Consider the following 22,225-nt stretch of genomic DNA (forward strand, 5'->3'; position numbering starts at 1 on the left):
TACCATATGATTTCACTCATCTGTGGAACTTAAGAAACAGATGAACACATGGGAATGGGAAAAAAAGGAGAGAGGGAAACAAACCATAAGAGACTCTTAATGACAGAGAACAAACTGAGGGTTGATGGAGGGAGGTGGGTGGGGGATGGGACAGACGGGGGTGGGGGGTTGGGCATTAAGGAGGGCACCAGTTGTGATGAGCACTGGGTGTTATATGTAAGTGATGAACTACTGAATTCTACTCTTCAGACTAATATTATATTAAATGTGAACTAACTAGAATTTAAATAAAAATTTGAGAAAAGAAAAAAATAGATAAAAGGTTCTCACCACACACACACACACACACACGTAACTGTGTGAGGTGACGGATATGTTAACTAAACTTATTGTGGTGATCATTTTGCAATAATACATATATAAAAGCACTACACTAGGGGCGCCTGGGTGGCTCAGTGGGTTAAAGCCTCTGCCTTCGGCTCAGGTCATGATCCCAGGGTCCTGGGATCGAGCCCCACATCGGGCTCTCTGCTTGGCAGGGAGCCTGCTTCCTCCTCTCTCTCTCTGCCTGCCTCTCTGCCTACTTGTGATCTCTGTCTGTCAAATAAATAAAAATAAAATCTTAAAAAAAAAAAAAAGCACTACACTATATATTTGCAACTATATAAGGTTATATGTCAATTATATCTCAATAAAGCTGGGGGGGGGAAGTATACTGTCTGAGAATTTTTACCATCATGCTCAAAACAATAGTTACTAAGAATGTTGATATAAATATATCTATATATACATATATACCTATATACACCCACAAATCCGTACATCTACACATGCATATCTGTAAACGGTTGATATACATGGACATATACATGTATATACCATATAATGCTAATTTTTTATTTTAAAATAGAGATGTATCTATATCCATATATAAAACAACAGAAGGGGCACCTGGGTGGCTCAGTGGGTTAAGCCTCTGCCTTCGGCTCAGGTCATGATCTCAGGGTCCTGGGTTCAAGTCCCACAGTGGGCTCTCTGCTCAGCAGGGAGCCTGCTTCCTCCTCTCTCTCTCTCTCTGCCTACTTGTGATCTCTCTCTGTCAAATAAACAAATAAAATCTTTAAAAAAAAAAAAAACCAACAGAAGGAAGTCCACCAAAATGTGAACAGTGATCATCTCTGAGGAATTTCTATTTCTTTTTTACAGTTCTATTCTCTAACTCAGAAAAAGTTATAAAATTAAGATATGTCCGCCAACGGCAAGGGAAGCAGGGGCAAAAATGAACTATTGGGACTTCATCAAGATCAAAAGTTTTTGCACAGCAAAAGAAAGAGTCAACAAAACCAAAGACAACCGACAGGATGGGAGATGATATTTGCAAATGACCTATCAGATAAAGGGCTAGTATCCAAAATCTATAAAGAACTTATCAAACATGGGCACCTGGGTGGCTCAGTTGGTAAAGTGACTGCCTTTGGCTCAGGTCATGATCCCAGATTCCCGGGATCGAGTCCCCACATCGGGCTCCCAGCTCCATGGGGAGTCTGTTTCTCCCTCTGACCCCCCACCTCATGCTCTCTGTCACTCTTTCTCTCTCAAATAAATAAATAAAATCTTTAAAAATAAAAAAAAAAGAACTTATCAAACTCAACAGCCAAAGAACAAATAATCCAATTAAGAAATGGGCAGAAGACATGAACAGAAATTTTGGCAAAGAAGACATCCAAATGGCCAACATACACATGAAAAAGTGCTCAACATCACTTGGCATGAGGGAAATACAAATCAAAAGCACAGTGAGATACCACCTTACGCCAGTCAGAATGGCTAAAATTACAAGTCAGGAAATGACAGATGCTGGCAAGGATGTGGAGAAAGGGGAACCTTCCTACACTGTTGGTGGGAATGCAAGGTGGTGCAGCCACTCTGGAAAACAGTATGGAGGTTCCTCAAAAAGTTGAAAGTAGAGCTACCCTACGACCCAGCAATCGCACTACTGGGTATTTACCCTAAAGATACAAATGTAGTGATCCGAAGGGGCACATGCACCCGAATGTTTATAGCAACAATGTCCTCAAGAGCCAAACTATGGAAAGAACCTAGATGTCCATCAACAGACGAATGGATAAAGAAGATGTTGTATGTACATATACAACAATGCAGCCATCAAAAGAAATGAAATCTTGCCATTTGTGATGATGTGGATGGAACTAGAGGGTATTAAGCTTAGTGAAATAAGTCAATCAGAGAAAGACAATTATCATATAATCTCTCTGATATGAGGAACTTGAGGGGCAGGGCAGGGTGTCATGGGGATAGGGAGGGATAAAATGAAACAAGATGGGATCGGGACAGAGACAAACCATAAGAGACTCTTAATCTCAGGAAACAAAATGAGGGTTGCTGGGGGGTTGAGGGGGAGGGATAGGGTGGCTGGATGATGGACATGGGGGGGTATGTGCTATGGTGAGTGCTGTGAAGTGTGTAAGCCTGATGACTCACAGACCTGTACCCCTAAAGCAAATAATATATTATGTGTTAATAAAAAACATAAAGATATGTCCTTTAAAAATCATGTTTTCGGGAGAACCTAGGTGGCTCAGGTAGTTAAGCATCTGCCTTCGGCACAGGTCATGGTCTCAGGGTCCTGGGACTGAGCCCCGCATCAGGCTCCCTATTGGGTGGGGAGCCTGTTTCTCCCTGTGCCCCTCCCCGCATCCATGCTCTCGCTCGCTCTCTCTCTCTCCTTCTCTGCTCTCTTTCAAATAAATAAATAATCTTTTTAAAAAATCATGTTTTCAAAGAATTATTAATAAATGCAAAATGATTAGAACAGCAAGTGGAAATATAGAATAAAAATATGTATTCAACATATTTTTATGTAATATTCAAATTTTATGTAACTGTTATGTCTGTGTATGTGGGATTATAAGTAATTATGTTCTTCATTCCACTTGTGTACCTTCTCCAAACTTCCCACTATGAAAATGTGGTAACCTTTCATGTCTGAAGGAAAACCCAGTCTAGTGCACTGTGAATCACACACGGTCTCTAGGATGACCATTTTCCCTGCGGTGCTTCTGTTCCCTGGGAGCCCCTCACAGCTGGGATGTGTTTTGTGAGGGTCATGAGGACTGATGGCTTCTTCTGAGCCCCACAGCCCAGCATGAGTGCCCACCTCCCAGTGGCACCCCTTTCACACAGGCTGGGGTGGACAGCAACTGAGCCCTGAAAATCACCCGACAACACCCATTCCCTGAGCTCTCCCTACGCGCCCAGCCCTGCGCCCCATGATTGACAGGCATCACCTCCTCGAGCTCAGCACGGGCCCGTCTGTCTAATTCCAAAACCGGAGCTCTTACCCGTGTCACACTCCAGTAAGGAATAAGACTTTCCAGGATATCTTTATGGTAAGTCTGTTTCTAAGGAGCAGGTCTGGTATGCCCAGAACCTTCTTTCTGATCTGTTTATGTAAGAATGATGTTAAATTTTTAGCTTGACCTATAATTGTTGTTCCCAGAGGTCGTTTTCATAAATAACGGGTCCCACGGCTGCTCTTGTTTTCTTTCTACCTACCTTCTCTTCCGACGGGTAAAAGCCAATTGCTCTCATGACAAAAGGAAGCTCTGACAGGCAAATGTGTTCTGACACCTTTCTGGTCTCCATTGTATCAATACCTTGACTACGGAGCTGAGAATAGTAAAAATAGTCTTCCAGCTCCTACGTGGAAATAAAATGGAAACACAACACACATTTTGGCTTCAGTCTGAAGCATCCATTAGGACTCCAAGGGCATTTTCTAGAAAAGTACATTTCGAGCTCAGTGGGGAAAAGAGATTGAGAAAAAGCGAGAAGGTTCACCCCAGGCACATTTGTTTTACACACATAACTCGATGTTACCAGCAAGTGTTTACTCTGAGGACAATTACCCTGTAGAATTTTCCTTCCCTGCCACCAGCCACCAGACCATAGAATGGGGTCAAGTCTTCGCCCCCAAGAGAAACAGCCGCGTCCAGCGCTCTAGAACAGTAACAGAAACACCGCTGTTAGAAGGCGCGAGCGCACGTCAGCCGGTGTCGCCTGGCACCGCGGGCCTCGCGGGGCATTACAGTGCCCATACAATTAGGGGCTCTAGAAACCTGTTAGGAAGGTTCCCTCGAAAATGAGGGGGAAACGACAAATCCCATCTCCATGCGGAATCTGACGGCACAGGGCACCCGCCTTAACGACAGTGATACTCTCTCGCTGATGACAGGGCAGGCGCCTGGCAATTGTCTGCAGTGTTTGGGGAGCACGGCTCTCCCGAGGGAGGGAGGGAGGGCCCCTGTGTGCTGAACCCGCAGTCCTCCCCAGCAGAGCAGCTGCGCCCGTAACATGAGCTCTGCATATGGCCGGAGCCAAAAACCGGGATAAGTGCAGGTACACCGCCAACACTAATTACTTCCATAAAAACTCGGGAGGCCACCAGGGACCCACGCCAGTCAGATAAAAATAACCCTCTGCTCTCTACCATGGGGTCAGGCTTTCTAAAAATAGGCACTGTAAGTGGTAAGAAAACCTACTTTTTGTATGAGACTGACTTTGCCCCATACAAAATACACGTAATACGAAGTCATGGTAATAATCCACTAACTGGATTTCTGCTAATCAGGCCATTAGCCTCTTTGTGGGGTTATTAAAACACACTTCAGTGTAGACCACAGCGGCTTAAGTGGTTTACGTGTCCAGAATCTGGAGTCGAAGGGACAAGCGTGAGCCTTGACCCTGACACCTGCAAGCGGTTCGATCACGGGCGAGTGACAGCCTCCCTGAGCTCCTGTTTCCTCATCTGTAGAATGGGAATGATTACAGGCCTGCCTCACGGGGTGCTGGGGAAATGGACTGAAGCTACATAAAGGGCTGGACGGACACGAAGCCCTCCGTTCTCCTGCGAGGAGCGTCTGTTAAGGTGTGCTGGTGAATCCGAAAGCCCAGGTGTGAGTCCCAGCCTCTCCACTGACTCCAGTGCCTGGAGGGTCCTTTAACACCGGGGAGCTGGTTTCTGGACACATGGGGATGCCGTGAGGGGATACCAGTCGTCCTTGCCTCCCAGGACGGCTGTGAGATGAAATCAGCAGCGCACGGAAGACAGACGGCAAGGCCTGGCCCAGAGAAGGCTCGGTACGAGGGCGTTAAGGTTATTCTTCTCTGTTGAATGGGGTGTCAGTATACACCGACGTCTTTCTTCAAATAGCCACAAGACCGTCTTGGCCCTCTTACCAGGCCCTGCATAAGCAGGCAGCGTTGGTGTCTGGTGGTGGGGGGGCTGTGTGTTCTCCAGGTGGGTCCGAGGCCTCCTCTGCAGCAGGGACCAGCCCCCCCCCCCGCCCCCAGCTCTCTCTTGGCCCTTATATTCGTCATGGAGGCAGGTGTCTAGCTGAGAGGGCCTCCCCCTCTGTGACCTCTGGGCATTGCCCAGGATCTGTGGGAGGCCACTTTTAGCCATGTGGCTTGGGAACAGGGCCAGGTGAAGACCAGAAGTGATGCAGAGGAGCCTGTCACTACCAGGAATGCCTGGGAACAGCTCCCTGGTGGTCAGGACTGTCCTGCACCTCCTGCTTCCTGGCCACTGCCAACAGACATGGGACAGCCAGAGGGACAGGACTGGGGTGGTCCAACCAGAGCCAGGGAAAGAGACCCACTGTCTCTGTGGTGCGAGCAACAGCTTGTGGGATCTGAGGACTGTCAGTGGCTGTGGTCGTGCTGGGCGATGAAATCCAGTTGTACCAAGAACAAAGCCAACAGCAGAGCCGGGCAGAGAGCGAACGCTGAGTGCACACCATTCCGGCTCTTCCCGCAGGATGGACTGAAACATGCCCATGACCGTCTCATGAATTCCCCTTTGTGCTTAAGCTGGGTCTCTAATGCTTGCAACAAAAAAGGGGGCCATTAGGGCACAAAGGGAAGCACGTTTATAGAAAACCTACTGTGTGCTGAGACATACAGACAGTACTTCCAGGAAATGAACTCAGTCAGGAGAAGCAGCAAGTACTGTGACACATGGTTAAGTGTTCACAAATGCTCCCCAGGGGAGGAGGCACGGGGGCAGGGAGAACAGCAGCAGTGGTAACCTTTACTCTCAAAATGGTGATGGTATTCCCATTTAACAGATGGAGAAACTAAGACCCAGGAGTTAAGGGACTAGCCTGAGGTCATGCCACAAGCAGGCAGGAAAGGTAGTATTTAAATTGGGTCTTTCTGCTCCTGTCTGAGCACAGCAGCAGGACTAGAGGTGGGTGTGAGGTTGAGCATCAAAAGTAAAGGGGGGTTTTAAAACCGGTGCCAGACAAGGGGAGGAGGGGGGGCATGCCAGCAAAGACGGGGCAAAGGCCAAGTATGTGTGGACTGAACCTTAGGAGAAGATGCCAGGGAGGGAGGGGTGCGCCCCGGAGAAGGGCGATGTGCTGCAGCGATGGTATCTGGCCCAGGAGCACACGGATGAAAATCATGGGAACGTGAGAGGACGCAGCATCTTAGTTTCGCCCTATGACTCCCCCCATCGGTAGACCAGCAGGGAATTGTGTTTGTTTACTTGTTTAGCATTGTTACATTTCTTCCCATTAGTGAAGCACTGAACATATTAAGACACCAGAAGCAGCAATGAAGTGCTAATTAGTTTATAACGATCCTTTGTCCCCACAACAGATTAAATTGAAATTCTCAGAAGCCTGGACTCTGGCCAGGCCCAGGAAAGCCATTGGAAAGAGGGTGCCTTTTTTTTTTTTCCCCTTTAATCTCTACCATGATTATGGAGAAGAGGACAAAATGAAAAGGAGATTTTGTTCTGTCCCCAGGGTGTCGCTCACTCCCACTGTCCCAGGTGACAGACTAGCCGCCAAGGAATCAGGCAGCTCCTTCCGGGCACACCATCGGGAAGTGCTTTTCAACGCACGAGCTCACCTCTAGCTTCTAAATTCCCACGTTCCCAAGATCTGCTGTCTTAGCTGAAGGCAGAGGTGAAGGTCAGAGCTCCGAGTGCAGTCTGAAACCAGCGTGGACCCAGAGCAGATCTACCTGGCTCTTCCTGCCCCTGTTTAAGAAGCTTCAATGTCTGCCATAAAAGGGAGATGTGCACGTGGCACATGAATCGAAGGAAGGAAGGATTCTCTGGGAGGGAAGGGGCCTCCGAGCTGTCGGTACCCAGCTCTTGAGTGTGACGCTGCGAGGCAGGAGGCTGAGAGGCAGGGGCTGGGAAAAGGTGCTCAGGGGTGGGAACCGGCTCTGCCCTGTGGCAGCTCAGTGAATCTGGGTAGACAAGAGGACTGCTGTAGCACTCGCCCCCTTTTTCAGTAAGGCTCTTTAATAAGCCCTTCATAAATAGGAGAGAGAAACTAGTTAATGTACTGAGCCCCTAGCTCTGCGTTATTCAATCCTTACAAGAATCCTATAAAAGTCCCTATTACTATCCTCCTCCCCCCCCCCCTCCTGCATTTCACAGGCAAGGACTCTTAACAAGCAGAGATGTTGCAAAACAGGTCCTAGGTCTCACAGTCGGCAGAAAGGAGGCTCCACACCCGAACCCATGTCTCTTCGACCTCAACGTCCGAGGGCTCTGTGGTGTTCAAGCCTGGACCTCTCTGGCCTCACCCAAGGCAGAGTCAGCTCAGGCCAGGTGGGTCAGAAGAGCAGACTGGAAACACATGTTACTAAGAATACCATTGCTGTCACACAGGCTTTGGAGATTTGGGCAGGATTTTTCTAGCTGGCGTGAATCTGCAGATGACTGTGTGGCCCGCGCGGGAACAGGGCGGAGCCACGCCGCCTTCACTGCAACCCCCATCGGTCCCTGAAGCAGAACAGTAACCTTCTGTCTGCGCACACAAATAGGCAGACGTCGTGGGGAAACAACCCGAAGGCCGGGCCCGAAGTAGGGGCCCGACACCTGTCTGCTGTGGCTGGTTAAAAACAGGGGGTCTGCAGCTGACACCTTCCTTGTGGGGTCGAGCTTCTCGCCTGGTCACTTACCTTAAGTTGATTTCCCACTGCACCACCGATCGATCCTGTCCTCCCGCTGTGAAGGCCCAGCAGCCGTCATAGGAAAGGGCCATTCCCGCCACCCCACTGGGATGGCATATGATGGCAGATGTCTTGTGTGGATTGCCATCAACTGGTAAGATCTGAAGTCCAACCTAGAGAGGAACAGGTCATTGGAAATTTGGATTCAGATGACTGGGCCCCAAGCTCAAGTCTGGCACGCCCGCGCATCACCTCTAGTGCGGTTTACTGGAAGGGCCTATGCGTCTGGAACCACCTCAGTGTGTGCCAGCCTGTTTCATAGGGTTGGGGGTTCACACACACACACACACACACACACACACACACACACACACAAACACTAACCCCTGTGGGGTCGTCCCTCAGGAGAGAGATGCCAGGTTGCGGTAGCAACACAGGAAGGAAACTTTTACCGGTCTTCCTGGTCAGATGTCCAAAGTTTTCCAGGATAGTTCTAGAATCCTATGATTTTATGCTTTTCCACAGATTATTTATTAAACGTAGAACCAAGTGTAGCTAGTTTGCATGTCTTTATGAGATTTTTCCATGTCAATAAATCGGAAAGAAAAAAAAATCCTTTGGTGACCCCGTGTCTTCATGGGAGTATAGAAAATGCAGTAACTCTGCTCAGAAATGCTTCCTAAGACCCAATTTTCACTCGTTTATGGCAATTTTCAGGATCACTGTGGACCGGGAGGAAATAGGTCATAGCTAGGCTATGACCTCTGGCATCCTGGAGTCTGACCCTCGTCGGGGCGGACTGCTACCCAAACCACACAGAGCCGTCTCCCGGAGGCAGAGAGCCAAGGGCTGATACCTTGTCCCTGTTAATAAACACCATGTAGCGTTTCTGCAGTTCTAAGGTGCTTTTCACCGGGAGGATTTGTATCTGCTTAATGGGAGAACCAAAAACCGGCCCGAGAAGCGTCTTTCTGCATGAGAAAAAAAAGAAAAAGAAAAAGAAACACTTTTTTTTTTTGAATTCCACAAATCTGAACGTAGGCTCCCTGACTAGCTACCTTTCATGAGACCGCACACGTTTTGCATTCCCAATTTCCTGTCCTGTCACTCAGCAAAGAACCTCTCTCTCAGCCGCTGCTAACAGCCGCCATAAATGAGGGGCAACAGCTCCAAACAGTAAATGCTCCAGGGAAAGTCTGATTGTGAAGAATGCTTTCCATGGTGGAGGCTCTGACTTTCCTCCTTGACAGCTGAGTGAAGGGAACATTATGCCTCGAGAACGTGTATAGGAACAAGGGACGGGGAAAACGCTGTGAGGAAGTGGCACGTGTCGGCGGGGTGTAGGGAGACACCCCTCTCCCAGGGGCAGCCCGAGAGATCAGAATGAGGGGCCGCCCACGGCTCCAGACCCCTGACATACATGCACCTGACTCCAGGGGCAACACACAGACTTCCAAAACACCGTCTGTGAAAATAACCGTGATGAATCATGCCCCGGCAATGGTCAGGCTTCTTTAGCTCAGACTCTGCTAGGAATCTGATCCCAGGCGAGGCTCTAGGACATTACCCGCAGCCCAGAGAGGAGCTTCAGGACCCCTGGCTCCCACAGGCACCTTCTGAGGCCTCGGAGGCATCCTGCTGTGTTTAATTCTTAAACTTTTTTTTTTTTTTTAAAGATTTTATTTATTTGACACAGAGAGAGATCACAAGTAGGCAGAGAAGCAGACCAGGGGTGGGGGGGAAGTAGGCTCCCCACCGAGCAGAAAGCCCGATGTGGGGCTCGATTCCAGGACCCTGAGACCATGACCTGAGCCGAAGGCAGAGGCTTTAACCCACTGAGCCACCCAGGCGCCTCGTGCTTTATTTAATTCTTAATTATGAATCCTTTTTGCTTTTTATCAAGGCCCACAAGATTGAGTACACTTCATAGCCTCTGAAACCTGGATCTTCTCCGATGTGAGGTCAGTGCCTATTGCAAACTTTTTATATGATAAGCCCCTCATTGTTTAGATATGTTTTCTCCCTGGGCCCCCCATGCCCAGCCCGTGTCTGGCGGGGACAGTACATACCCCAGGCGTGTGCACTGACTAAATGAAGCGCAAATCCATTAAGCAGTCTTGTTTAAGGCCCTCCTGTGCCAGGCTCTATGTGAGGGGCTCGGGACACACCCACGAGTGAGGTTTGGTCACTGCCACGGAGCTCACAGCCTGACAAGAGCTGACAGACACGGAAGCACTGTGAGGGGAGAGGTGTAGGAACGAGCGAGTGCAGGGCCCCGAGACTGCTCTGAGGAGGGAGACGTGCGAGCTGGGTCTGCAGTGGTAAGTTGGAAAGGTAGAGAATATGGAAGAGACAGACAACAGGCAGCAGACAGAGGTGGCACAAGGCCGCGGGAAGTGGGTTGTTGTTGGAAAACTGAAGAAAACGTAAAGGGGCAGGAGCGGGAGGAGGAGGGCAGTGAGCTGGGCAAGGGGGTCAGGGCCAGCTGTGAGAGTGCCACGGGCAGGGGGCGGTCAGGTTGGTGATCCGCGGTCAAGTTCATACACATGCAGACTTAGGTAAGGTGTCAGACGTGCTAAATGGACCGCCTGAGGGACCACGCACCATCTAGCTGCAGGTCACCCTGGGTAGGGATGTCCGAGGGCTTCCCCCAAGCATCACCAAGTGGACAGAGGTAGGGAGAGCACGGCTAGGGGCAGACTCTGGTTTGAATCCCAGCTCGGACCCTCAAAGAGTAGGGGCAAGGCTGCAGAGAACGTGCAACCACCACATACTGCTGGTGGGGATGATACCTGGTGGCATCGCTTTGGGAAACAGTCTGGCAGATGCTCAAATGGTTAAACAGAGTTACCAGGTGACCTGGACATTCTGCTCCTAGGTCTTTTCCCAAGAGAAATGAAACAGGTGTCTGCTTGGAAACCTACACAAAAATGTTCACAGTAGCCCCGAACAGAGACGACCCAAATGTCCGACCACAGGTGAATGGATAAATAGGGTAGGTTTATACCATGAAATATGATCCAGCTGTCCAAAAGGAAGGAAACACTGACACACACTATAGCATGGATGAGCTCTGAAGCATCTCGCTAAGTGAACGAAACCAGACACAAAAAGTCACATGCTACATGGTTCCACTTATATGAACTATCCAGAATAGACAAATCCACAGAGACAGAACATAGCTTGGCGGTTGCCGGGGGTGGGGAAGGAGTGGGGGAAGGGAGGGAGGGCACGGGGAAGGACTGCTCATGGATATGGGGCTAAATAAGTAAAACCTTTAAAAAGTTTTAATAATGGGTATGGGCTTATTTTGGGGTGATGGAAATGCTCTTAAATTAGATAGTGGTGATGGTTACACAACTTGGTGAATATGATAAAAGTCCCTGAAAAGGGGTAAATTTTATGATATGTGAATTACATCTTAATTTAAATCATAAATAAGGAAAAGGGGGGAAAAGTCAAACTAAAAATCAGCCTCCTGGTGCCTCAGGTTCCTCGCCAGCACATAGGGACGATGACATGCCTACCCCGAGACCGTGTGAACAGTAAGTCGGTTAATATACATAAAGCACTCACGGCAATCTCTGGCACACAGGACCCATGGAACTGTCACCTCGTATTTGTTAAACGTATCTGACAATTTTGTAAAGTTAATATCTTCTGCTTCTGACTGAAAAATGTCACATACTCCTTGCAAACCATTTCAGACATTTAGACATGCAAAAGCCTGATAATCTACCCAGACCCCCACGTTGCCACACCCTTGAGTCCCCGGGGACTGGAGAATTTCCTTTATATATTCTAACTTATATAGTTTTATGTGAAAAGTAAATAAATTATAGAAATCTAACTTTATAGGAAAACACATTGTGTCTTGGGAGCTATTTCCATGTCACTACACAGAAACAGCATACTTTTTTTTCTTTTCTCAAAGCAGCACTATGTTTCAGCATAGTGACGAGTCATCATTTAACCAATCCCCTATTAATGGACATCTGGATTTTTTCCATTTTTGAAAGTATTTTCGAGCAAGACATCCTTTTACTTATGTCTCGGCATACTGTGTGAGGGCTTCTGTGGGCTACATTCCTAGACATCAGAAGACAGGATGCAATTTAGCAAAGGGAAACAAAGCGCTCTCCCAAAAGGACACCCTTGTTTCCATGTCCGCCCCAACAGGCAGTGGGACTGTCCACCCGCTTATACCTTTGCCAACACTATGCCCTGTCAGTCATTTTTATTTCACTTGTTTTCATTTCAGTCATTTGTTTTCATCTGCATCTTTGATACTCAAGTGAACATCTGCTCATAGCTTTATTGGCTTTTTTCTGCTAACTGCCTTTCAAGTTCTCAATATTTTAAGTGCATTTTAAAATTGTTTTTATTTGTCATGAAGAGACAATTCCTTCCCAATTAAGCTGTGGTTATGAGGTCTTGTTATTCCTACCACTTAAAAGATGCTTTATGGGGACGGCTGGGTGGCTCAGTGGGTTAAGCCTTGGCCTTCAGCTCAGGTCATGGTCTCAGGGTCTTGGGATCGAGCCCCGCATCGGGCTCTCTGCTCAGTGGGGAGCTTGCGTCCCCCTCTTTCTCTGCCTGCCTCTCTGCCTACTTGTGATCTCTCTCTCTCTGTCAAGTAAATAAATAAAATCTTAAAAAAGAAGATGCTTTATGCAAGGGGCTTTACTTTGGGGTGATAGGGGTGTTCTGGAATGAGATACATGGTTGCATGACATTGTGAATGCATTAAATGCCACTGAAGTGTTAATTCAAAGTGGTTAGGTTTTTTAAAAGATTTTATTTATGTATTCAAGGCGGGGGGGGGGGGCAGAGAGAGAGAGGGAGAGAGAGAATCTCAAGCAGACTCCCCCTGAGCGCAGAGACCCCACGCAGGGCTCCAGCCCACAATCCCAAGATCATGACCGGAGCTGAAATCAAGAGTCAGACACCTGACTGGGCCAGCCAGGCACACCTAAAATGGTTAGTTTTTATGTTTTATGTTATTGAATTTCACTTTGATAAATTATTTTTTAAAAAGATGCTTTATGAAAAAATTTTCAAAATAAAAATAAAGAGGGGCACCTGGGTGGCTCAGTCGGTTCAGTGTCTGCCTTCAGCTCAGGTCATGATCCCAGGGTCCTGGGATTGAGCCCTGTGTCAGGCTTCCTGCTCAGCAGGGAGCCTCCTTCTCCCTCTCCTCCCTGCTCATGCTCTCTGTTGCTCTCTCTGTCTCTCTCAAATAAATAAATAACATCTTTTTAAAAAATAAAATAAAAAATGAAAATATCCCTTATGCTAATTTCCAATTGATTGTCAGTGGCAGAAATTCCAAACTGTGTGGCTTGGAGTCCCTGCTTAGTAACTGTTAGCATCCCCAATCTACCCGCACGGTGAACTCGGATTTACTCAGGACTTCCATATCCATGGGATATTCCATTTCCAAAAAGTTTGTGTCCGTTAAAGATGATGTATGAAGATTCTGAGATCTTCCTGAAATTCCTTTTCTACCTACTTCTTTCAAATGTCTCCTTCCCGGTGTTTTAATATTTTTTTTAAAATGGTGCTGAATTTCTCTCCTGTGCCTGCCACATGACATGGCATTTCTCAATCATTTTTCCTTGTATCCTTCTGGAAACAAATGTTTAAAAAAAGAAGATGATGATGTTGATGATTTTGGGTGATGCTGACCTTTGAGGACCAGAACCCTGATCTTCTCCCGCATGGGGCCAGCTGCTGTTGGCGTCACACTTCCTTCTTTCAGGTGAGGTCCCTAATGGGTTCTCACCTGTTGCTCTAGCCTCTGGGCCTCTGTTCTTTCCAGCCATACCCACGAGGCAGCCAACCTACAGGGGGAAAGGGGCATCCTCTAGGGCTGACTAGGTAGGAGTCCACAGCCAGGGCTGCACCTGGGCCCAGTAGTGCCAAGTAGAGGACGGGGTCAGAATTAGGCTCATGGGTTGAGTCCCACTCCATCCTGAGCACAAGCTCTGTCACTGCTCTGAACCTCAGTGGGATATTACTTGAGAAGGGGGAGAGTTGTTGAAGATGAATGAGAGCCCGGTGCAGAGGTGATGCACCATGATCTGTATCTGTCACGAGGAGTAAACCTAGGGAGCCCCGGGCCTAGCAGCACAAGGGACAACCACAGACATTGACCTACTTCAAGATGGAGAAGCTGCTGCTCTGAGATGAGGAGCTTTGGATGCCCTGGGCTCAGTCCTTTGGCCCCTCCTCTATATGCTCGTCCCCTTTGGAATCTTCTCTCATCTCATGGCTCTAAAGCACCATGTGCTCCCAACCTCAAATGTGGACCTCCAGCCCAGGCTCTCCCCCCAACTCCACTCCCCTACCAAGATGCCAATGCCGGGGAGGCAGGAACACGGCTGTCGGCATCCCCACCTTCAGCACCTCGGACAGAACCTGGCTCAGGTAGGTGCTGGGTGAACACTGAGTGAACACATGAATGCCATCAGGTAAACTTAAAAACTTTAGGAAGCAAGAGTAAGGCAAATCGCACAATGAGGGGCCCCTGTTGGCTCAGTGAGGAGAGCCTGTGATTCTTGATCTCAGGGTTCAGTTTGAGCCCCACAGTGGGTATAGAGATCACTTTAAAAAATGATAAAATCTTTTTTTTTTTTTAAAGATTTTATTTATTTGACAGAGAGAGATCACAAGTAGAGAGAGAGAGAGAGAAAGAGAGAGAGGAGGAAGCAGGCTCCCTGCCTAGCAGAGAGCCTGATGTGGGACTCGATCCCAGGACCCTGAGATCATGACCTGAGCTGAAGGCAGAGGCTTAACCCACTGAGCCACCCAGGCAGCCCGATAAAATCTTTTTTAAACATCGCACAATTGATACTATCCAAGTGAAAACACATTTTTTACGCAGGAGGGAAAGATAGGAGAGTTTATAAGGCATCAGCGACTTTGCGGGGTCCTTCCCTGGGTCTCGGGCCCGGAGCTCTGGCTCCCTCATCTCCGTGCAGCGCTGGGCTCAGAGGCAAGGGCTCTGGATTCATATCCTGCCTCTGGCGACTTCCCAGCCACGTGACCCTGAGTGAGACTTACTCAACTCTTCTGCACCTCGGTTTCCTTCCCTGAGTAGTGAGGGATAGTAAAGGCAGCCAAACTGCTCGGGGGTCTGTAAGCTGGGACTTGAAGAAGATGGGGATGGAGAAACTGAGGGAGGCATCACACCAGCGGGAAGCTGTTAGCACTTACCGGCACATTTTAGTGGTAGAATTAAAAAGTTTCACTTTGTAGCCACTGTTGCAAACGAGCAGGAAGAGCTCCTTGGTGAGCGGTGGGTACCAGACCATACAGGTGGGATAGTTGCCCTGGTCGGTGCAGTGAATGTCCAGGACTTCCAGGTTGTCTCTGCAGCTCTTAAGAAGATTATATTCAATCTGCAGAGGAGGCCAGATAGACACACATGAGGCTTGAGCCAAAGAAGGCAGTCAACAGTCCTGTTCTGGGGGACAGTACTGGTCCCCCTAAGAGAAGACTTTCCTAGACCCTCACTCCTAACAGGCTGCCCTGATGAGCATTCCTTATGAGCAAAGACAATGAGCTGCTCTAAAAAAACGACGCCACTTAACCCTCCTGACTCCCCTGCCAAGTCATACTGTTGTGCCCATCTTACGGGTTAGAAAGCAGAGGTTCAGAGAGGTTCGGTGGGTTGCTCAAGGTCACATAGCTAAGAAGTGGTAGGATGAGAATTCAAATTTAGGTCCAACGGACCCCAAAATCTGAACTCTCACAGTTGTGTCCTACCGGCTCCCTTACCATTATCTTGGGAACTCTTCAAGGGTAGGAATACATTCATACCTAATCTCTACACTTGACAGTCATAAATTGGTAGCTTGCTGAATTTCATCCACTGGCAGGTTTTGGTGGCCAGACCATAACGAATGGATGACTGGACGGCCAATAGAGGAGAGATGGGAATGGAAGAAAGGGAAGGAGCGAGGAACAAAGTTTAGATGCACAGATACAGATCTTCTTTGACTCGTGCTGGGATTACGTTCCAATAAACTGTTTTAAGTTGAAGCAGTCATAGACAAAAATGCACTTAATATGCCTCCCCTACCGACCCCCACAGCCTGACCTGGCCCACCCTAATTGTGCTCAGAACGCTGACATGAGCCTACAATTGGGCAAAGTCACCTACCACAAAGGCTGTTTTATAATGAAGTGTTGACTACCCCATGTAATTGATTGAACTCTGTCCTGAGCGTGACAAACAGAACGGCTGTGTGGGTGCAGCTGGTGGCCAGTGTGCTGGCTGTTCACCCTCACGGTCGCACGGCTGATGGGGAGCTGTGGCCACTGCTCACCACCACACCGGAGGATGGGACCGCAAGTCACGAGCCTGGGACAAGACCCCAAATCAAATGCCAAGCGTAGTTTCTACTGGAAGGAGTACTGCTTTCGTTCATCCTTGAGACCAACTGTTGACTCAGAGAGCTTTATGCTACCTCACTGTACCTTCATTTTTTCCAACAAGGACCCAGACTGGGGGCCCGGTTCTAGGCCAGATGCCAGGGACACAACAAGAATGAAACACAAGGGTGAGGTAAACGGACATTGAACAGCTCACCAAGAGCCTGTCCCTCCCGAGGCTCAGCAGTCTTGGCTCGTTGCTATCCAGATGAACCCCAAACAGGAGACTGCAGATGCTTTTGCGATGAGAACGAAGCCTTGCCAGGTACTCCCAGACCCGGTGTCCATTTCTGACTACCACCATGTAAACGGCCACAGTAAAATACACGTCCTGAATCGAAGCCAAAGAACAGAAGTTATTCCTTTTTCAGTTTTGTAACTTAAAAATCATCACCATGTTTTTCATACTAATGCTGCCTTTAGGGTATTTTATCCAAAAGGAGATTTTAGTCTGTCTGAGCAAGTAATAAAATCACGCCCATTTTATAGACGGGAAAACTAAGGTTAAAAGTAGATAACACGCAAAGGTAAGGGGGGGTGTTAGAAAGCATCCGCCTGACACTGGGGCCTTCTTTCCGGTCCCCACCTCATTCTGTGTGGAAAACTGAAACCCTGACTCTTTTTGCTTTTGTCCTCCCTTCTCTGTATCCAGCCCCACAAAATGAAAAAGGTATGAGTTCCACGGCTGAGAGTGAGTCGGGAGTGTGCGCAAGACCAGCCTAAAGGGAAAGGGACACCTGACTCGGGAGCTGCAGGGGCCCGGAGGCTCAGCGGCAAGCCCATGGAGGTTTGGAGCACACAGACCAGGATAGAGGCCGGGCACACAGGCAGGGGTGGGGGCGGCAGGGACGTGGGAAGCAGCGGTGGCTCTTCCCCTCACCCAACATCAAGGCAAGACGAGCGTATGGCAGACCAGGAGAGCTGGCAGGAAGGGAGAGGCTAAAGGTCTCAGAAAATCTTTACTGAGCTTAAGAGCCCTATTCATCGAGGGAAGGAACGGAATCCAAAACACCAGGGGAAGACGGTGCTTTGAGATAAATGAGAATGTCATCTTGTCAAAAATCAAAGAGAAAGATGAAAGAACGGATGCTGAGGAAGGGGTCCAGAAACCAACACACCGAAATGAGCTGTCAGGATGGCAGAATCCCGGCCTGCATGTCCTGCGACCTAGGCTCGTTTCGAGCGACAGTCCCTCCTCTCTCTATAGAGGCCTTGTGGAGACAGTTCACACTGCACACAGTTCACACCTTTAAAGTGTATGACCCTGTGGTTTTCAGTGTATTCACAGATCTCACCACCACCATTTTAGAGCATGTTCATGACCCAAAAAGAACCCCGAATCCATTAGAATCCCCTCCCTCGCTCCCCCCCCCAAGCCTTCTCTCCCTTTTGGTGGTAAACAAGGTTGCTAGATTCCCTGGACAGTTCCTAGTGGAAACACTTACAGCAGTTGCCATGTACTGGGAGTCATGGGAGAAGCTGATATGAGTCACACTGGTTCTGGAATATTTGAAAGGCTCTGGGATTTGGTTTTCTAAGGACATTGCATCAAGAATGTAAACTGTCCCCTCAGTGAAGCCAGCTCCAAGAAGGGCTCCTGAAATCACAAGCCAGAGAACAATGCTGGAAAAGGGACTTCATTCCTTCAAAAAACACCAACTCCAGGCCAGGCTGTGCTCTAGGAGCTGAGAAGACAGCAATGAACTTGACAGACCAGGATCCCGGCAGGAGAGATAAACGGAAAAGCATGAGGCTCTGGGGTGAGCGCTCAGACACTAACTAGGCACCGAGAGCCGCAGGGTCTAGGACAAGGCATCTCATCTAGCCTGCTAGGGGGGAGCGTGGCCAAAGTAAACTTCCTGGAAGCTGTCACAGCCAAGGGCACAGCCATCTGGGTGCGTTTTTAACTTGGAGCCCAAGATAGGCCGATATAATGAAAATACCTTCAGGATTGTAGGTTAGACTCTGGACGCCAAGCCCCTTCTCAAAGACCCTGCTGAAAAGGTACTTTTTCTTCTCATAATCCCACACTTTGATCATCCCACAGAAACTGCCAATGGCGATGAGGGGCTGGTACGGGTGGCAGGAGATGGCACAAATGGCATCCTTGGGCTCCACGAATAACTTCTCAAATTTGGTCCCGTCTGTCGTTAAGTGGTACACTGTCGCATCCGACGTTCCAATGATAAGATTCCTGTTTGCCAAGAAGGGACCCAACAGTATCAGTGTTTGCGGCGCATGGGGCACGGAGGCTATTCTGCTTCTAATTGCACATGAAACGCCTCTGTCGTCTGCAATTTAGTGACATTATTAACCCAGCGTCTCCAAAAATATACTACCAATACCCAACAGCCTCCATTTGCAAGTGAAAAAGCCCACATTTCTACATGTAAATTGAGTCATTAAGTATGCAGATGGACAGTCAGTTGTACAATTAGCTAATCTGCACATGCAAATATTCATTTGTGTATGCAAATATGGAGTTTGGTGCACACATACAGATGTGCTTGCAAATGCTGCAAGGGTAATTAAGCAGACTCACAGATAATTCAGTCTTGAAATGTTATGGCTATTAATTATCAAATGCCTTTAACCGCAGCATTAGGACAAACTCGGCTTCTGGAGAAGATACCAAGCTCTAGCAAAGGCCTTCAAACGCAACAGAGACTGCAGCTCAGGGATAAAAGCCTTTTCCAGTTTCCAGTCGCTAAAGATCCTTAGTACGCATACAATGCTTCATTTAAAAAAAATGACTGAACGGTGATTCTAATCAGCTGCGGAGATCCACCTGCGGGCCCCCGAGAAGGACCGAAGAGGAAATCCCGCTCTGTCTCGTGTCCCGGGAGCAAGGTGGACATTCCACCGCGTGCCAACCGACAGAGAGGGCAGCAATCATTTCTTGGCCATTCAAAGGACTAGATTCATTAACAACCTACCTTACAATAAAAAGGTCACCTTTTAGAGTGCTGTCTGGAGGATAGTTTGATTTTTCGGTGGGGGGAGCTGCTGGGGTCTTGGAAAACGACAGGGTCCTTATGGAGCTCAGTCTGAAGTTGCTGTACCAGTTAACAATGGACAGGGTCCGATCGTAGAACTTAATGTTACCTCTAATATCACCTGTGACAATATAGCTGAAATGGAGAAAAACATCCGTCTGGGAACTAACAGTAGTAAGTACCACCTACTGAACAGCTAATTTTGTGTCCGGCTCTGGACTCCAGGTATCGTAAAAATTTCACTTTAATACTGTCCTACGAGGCTGATTTTACTGTTGTTCCACTTTACATCTGGGAAACTAAGGCTCAGAGAAGTTGAGAAATTTGCTCAAGGCCCGGGGTTGCCAGATTTAGCAAATAAAAAATGCAGGACGCCCAGTGAAATCTGAATTTCAGTGAAGCAAGCACTAATCTTTCAGCAGAAGTATGTCCCAAATACCGCCAGGGACCGACTTACATACGGCAGCCCCATCAGGCCCCATGGCTAGACTGTGCGGGGATCCAGGTGTACCCAATGCAAAGCACACGCTCTCGCTCTCCTCTCCCCGCCCTCCCACATCAGCCACGTGCAGTAGCAGTGGGCGGTGACTGACATTCTCTGCCACGAGACCACAGAGGACACCAGAGTCCGTCCACCAGCCCTCTGAAATCACACAGCTTGGCGAAGGCACACAGGCCGCTTTACGGGAGGGCACTGGTGTCAGAGCCATATAAAACCCCGTCCAGCCGTCACAGCCAAAGGCAGTGTCGCGTGACAAAATGGCTTTTATTTCCAGTCCTCAGATCCATCCCAAATGGGCTTTTTTTTTTAAAGCTTCTGGCATAAGTCTAATCACGGTGGGGGGGGAGGGGCAGGATGGGGGATGAATTTCCTCTTATAGATGCAAAGTGATTAAATGCAGTTTCTGATTAATAAGCCAGGCAGGTGGGCAGAGTAATTGGCAAGAACATCTTTCACTGCCCTCTGCTGGAAAGAAATGGCAAAACAGGCCAAGTGTTTTCAAGATCCTTGGTGGGCTCCCTGGTCCTGGCTGGGTTTTATTTACCATGGAGAGAGGGGAACCCAGGCCTCGTCTTCACTGGGCCCTAGCCCCCCAACTAATTAAAGGCTGATTCATCATCAGCTGCAATTCTACTACCATCTTTTCCGCACCCCTGAGTGAGGACAATTTGCATTTCTCTTTGTAAAGACGTGCCAGGACTTCACCGCTCTCTGTATTAAAAGAAATGAAAAGAAAAGCAGGGCTTTTGGAAAGCAGATGGCGCAGTGACTCCAACCACACGTGCATGGTCCCTGTCATGAGGCAGAGTCCTCCGTCCCTGTTGGGAACTTCTCAAGCATACTGATAACGATTTCATTTAGAGCTCCTCTGTGCCAAATAAGGTACTAGAGTTTTACGTGGCTTATCTCACAAAAATTCTCATAAAAATCACTCTGAGGGGCGCCTGGGTGGCTCAGTGGGTTAAGCCGCTGCCTTTGGCTCAGGTCATGATCTCAGGGTCCTGGGATCGAGTCCCGCATCGGGCTCTCTGCTCAGCATGGAGCCTGCTTCCCTCTCTCTTTCTCTCTCTGCCTGCCTCTCTGTCTACTTGTGATCTCTCTCTGTCAAATAAATAAATAAAAATCTAAAAAAAAAAATCACTCTGAGGGAGAGGGTCATGCCTATTTTGCAGGTGGAAAAATGGAGGCTCAGCCAAGTTAAGTCCCTTGCCCTGAGTCGTTCAGCAAGGAAGGGATACGTCTGGAAATTGAACCCCTTTCTGTCTGAGACTGAGGCTTGTAATGACACTCTCTGAGCCCCCACAGCCTCTCCAGTCAGCGAACTTTTAAAGTCCTGTTGTATTTCACCTTTTCATAATGGGTAAGTGTTATTTTGTAATCAGAAAAAACAATACGGGGCAGCTGGGTGGCTCAGTGGGTTAAGTCTCTGCCTTCGGCTCAGGTCGTGGTCCCAGGGTCCTGGGATCGAGTCCCACATGGGGCTCTCTGCTCGGCAGGGAGCCTGCTTCCCTCTCTCTTTCTCTCCGCCTGCCTCTCTGCCTACTTGTGATCTCTGTCAAATAAATAAATAAAATCTTTAAAAAAGGAAAGAAAAAACAATATAGCTATTTATGTTATTTTCTTAAAATTAAAGTACGTAATATTTAGGGTGAAAATGACTGTAATTAGTGTGGAAGGAAAAAAACCAGTTTTTGTTTCACCAACACAAAGGGATTTTTTTAAAAGTAATACATGGCCATGATTTTTTTTTAAAAAAGCAAACCAATTAGTACAAATGAGATCATAAGAAGAGGTGAAGCCACCCCCACCCTTGATCCCACTTCTCTGTTCTTTTCCTCAGAAATACCAAACATTCCCAGTTAATAAGGAATTTCCCCAGAAATATTCTCTGCATATACAAAATATGTGTATACATCCAAAAGGGTTTTAACATACTTTGGTAATCACTGATAGCTGCTTTTTAATTAAGTTAATTACCGATCAACTGTAGTGAGCACAGTGATGCCCTCTTTCTGCAAATGAACCAGTTTACAAGGTTTGATTTGAGGGAAGCCCGCAGAGGCGGAGGCAGACGATGGTGGGTGGTGGATGTCCCAGACAACCAGCTTCCCTTCCATTGTTGCGGAAAGTATTTGTGTTAAATTCAAATGAAAGACTGACTGGCTAAATTTTCCCACGAGCTTGTTGAAGGTCTGCATTTCAGAAGACAGATTATAAGTTACATTGGTATAAATATAAAACAAAGCATTTGTCAATATGGCCTATTTTATAATATTACATTGATTTACAGTAA

The 22,225-nt window shown here is 48.0% G+C and overlaps 1 protein-coding gene across 1 annotated transcript in view; it reads right to left on the reverse strand.

Annotated features, from left to right (window-relative positions):
* LOC111156458 (WD repeat domain 66) overlaps nucleotides 1-22,225 on the reverse strand; it is a 62,232-nt gene that overhangs the window by 19,754 nt on the left and 20,253 nt on the right. Inside the window, exons 8-17 of the mRNA XM_022517377.1 lie at nucleotides 21,910-22,124; nucleotides 19,371-19,565; nucleotides 18,378-18,628; nucleotides 17,880-18,031; nucleotides 16,592-16,765; nucleotides 15,214-15,398; nucleotides 8,852-8,966; nucleotides 8,005-8,168; nucleotides 3,930-4,020; nucleotides 3,577-3,720 (exon numbers count right to left, since the gene is read on the reverse strand). Of these exons, the coding sequence (XP_022373085.1) occupies nucleotides 3,577-3,720; nucleotides 3,930-4,020; nucleotides 8,005-8,168; nucleotides 8,852-8,966; nucleotides 15,214-15,398; nucleotides 16,592-16,765; nucleotides 17,880-18,031; nucleotides 18,378-18,628; nucleotides 19,371-19,565; nucleotides 21,910-22,124 (1,686 nt within the window). The remainder of the gene's footprint in view (nucleotides 1-3,576; nucleotides 3,721-3,929; nucleotides 4,021-8,004; nucleotides 8,169-8,851; nucleotides 8,967-15,213; nucleotides 15,399-16,591; nucleotides 16,766-17,879; nucleotides 18,032-18,377; nucleotides 18,629-19,370; nucleotides 19,566-21,909; nucleotides 22,125-22,225) is intronic.

Source organism: Enhydra lutris, unplaced genomic scaffold (assembly GCF_002288905.1).
Source record: "Enhydra lutris kenyoni isolate GAN:26980312 unplaced genomic scaffold, ASM228890v2 scaffoldscaffold46, whole genome shotgun sequence".
NCBI lineage: Eukaryota > Metazoa > Chordata > Mammalia > Carnivora > Mustelidae > Enhydra > Enhydra lutris.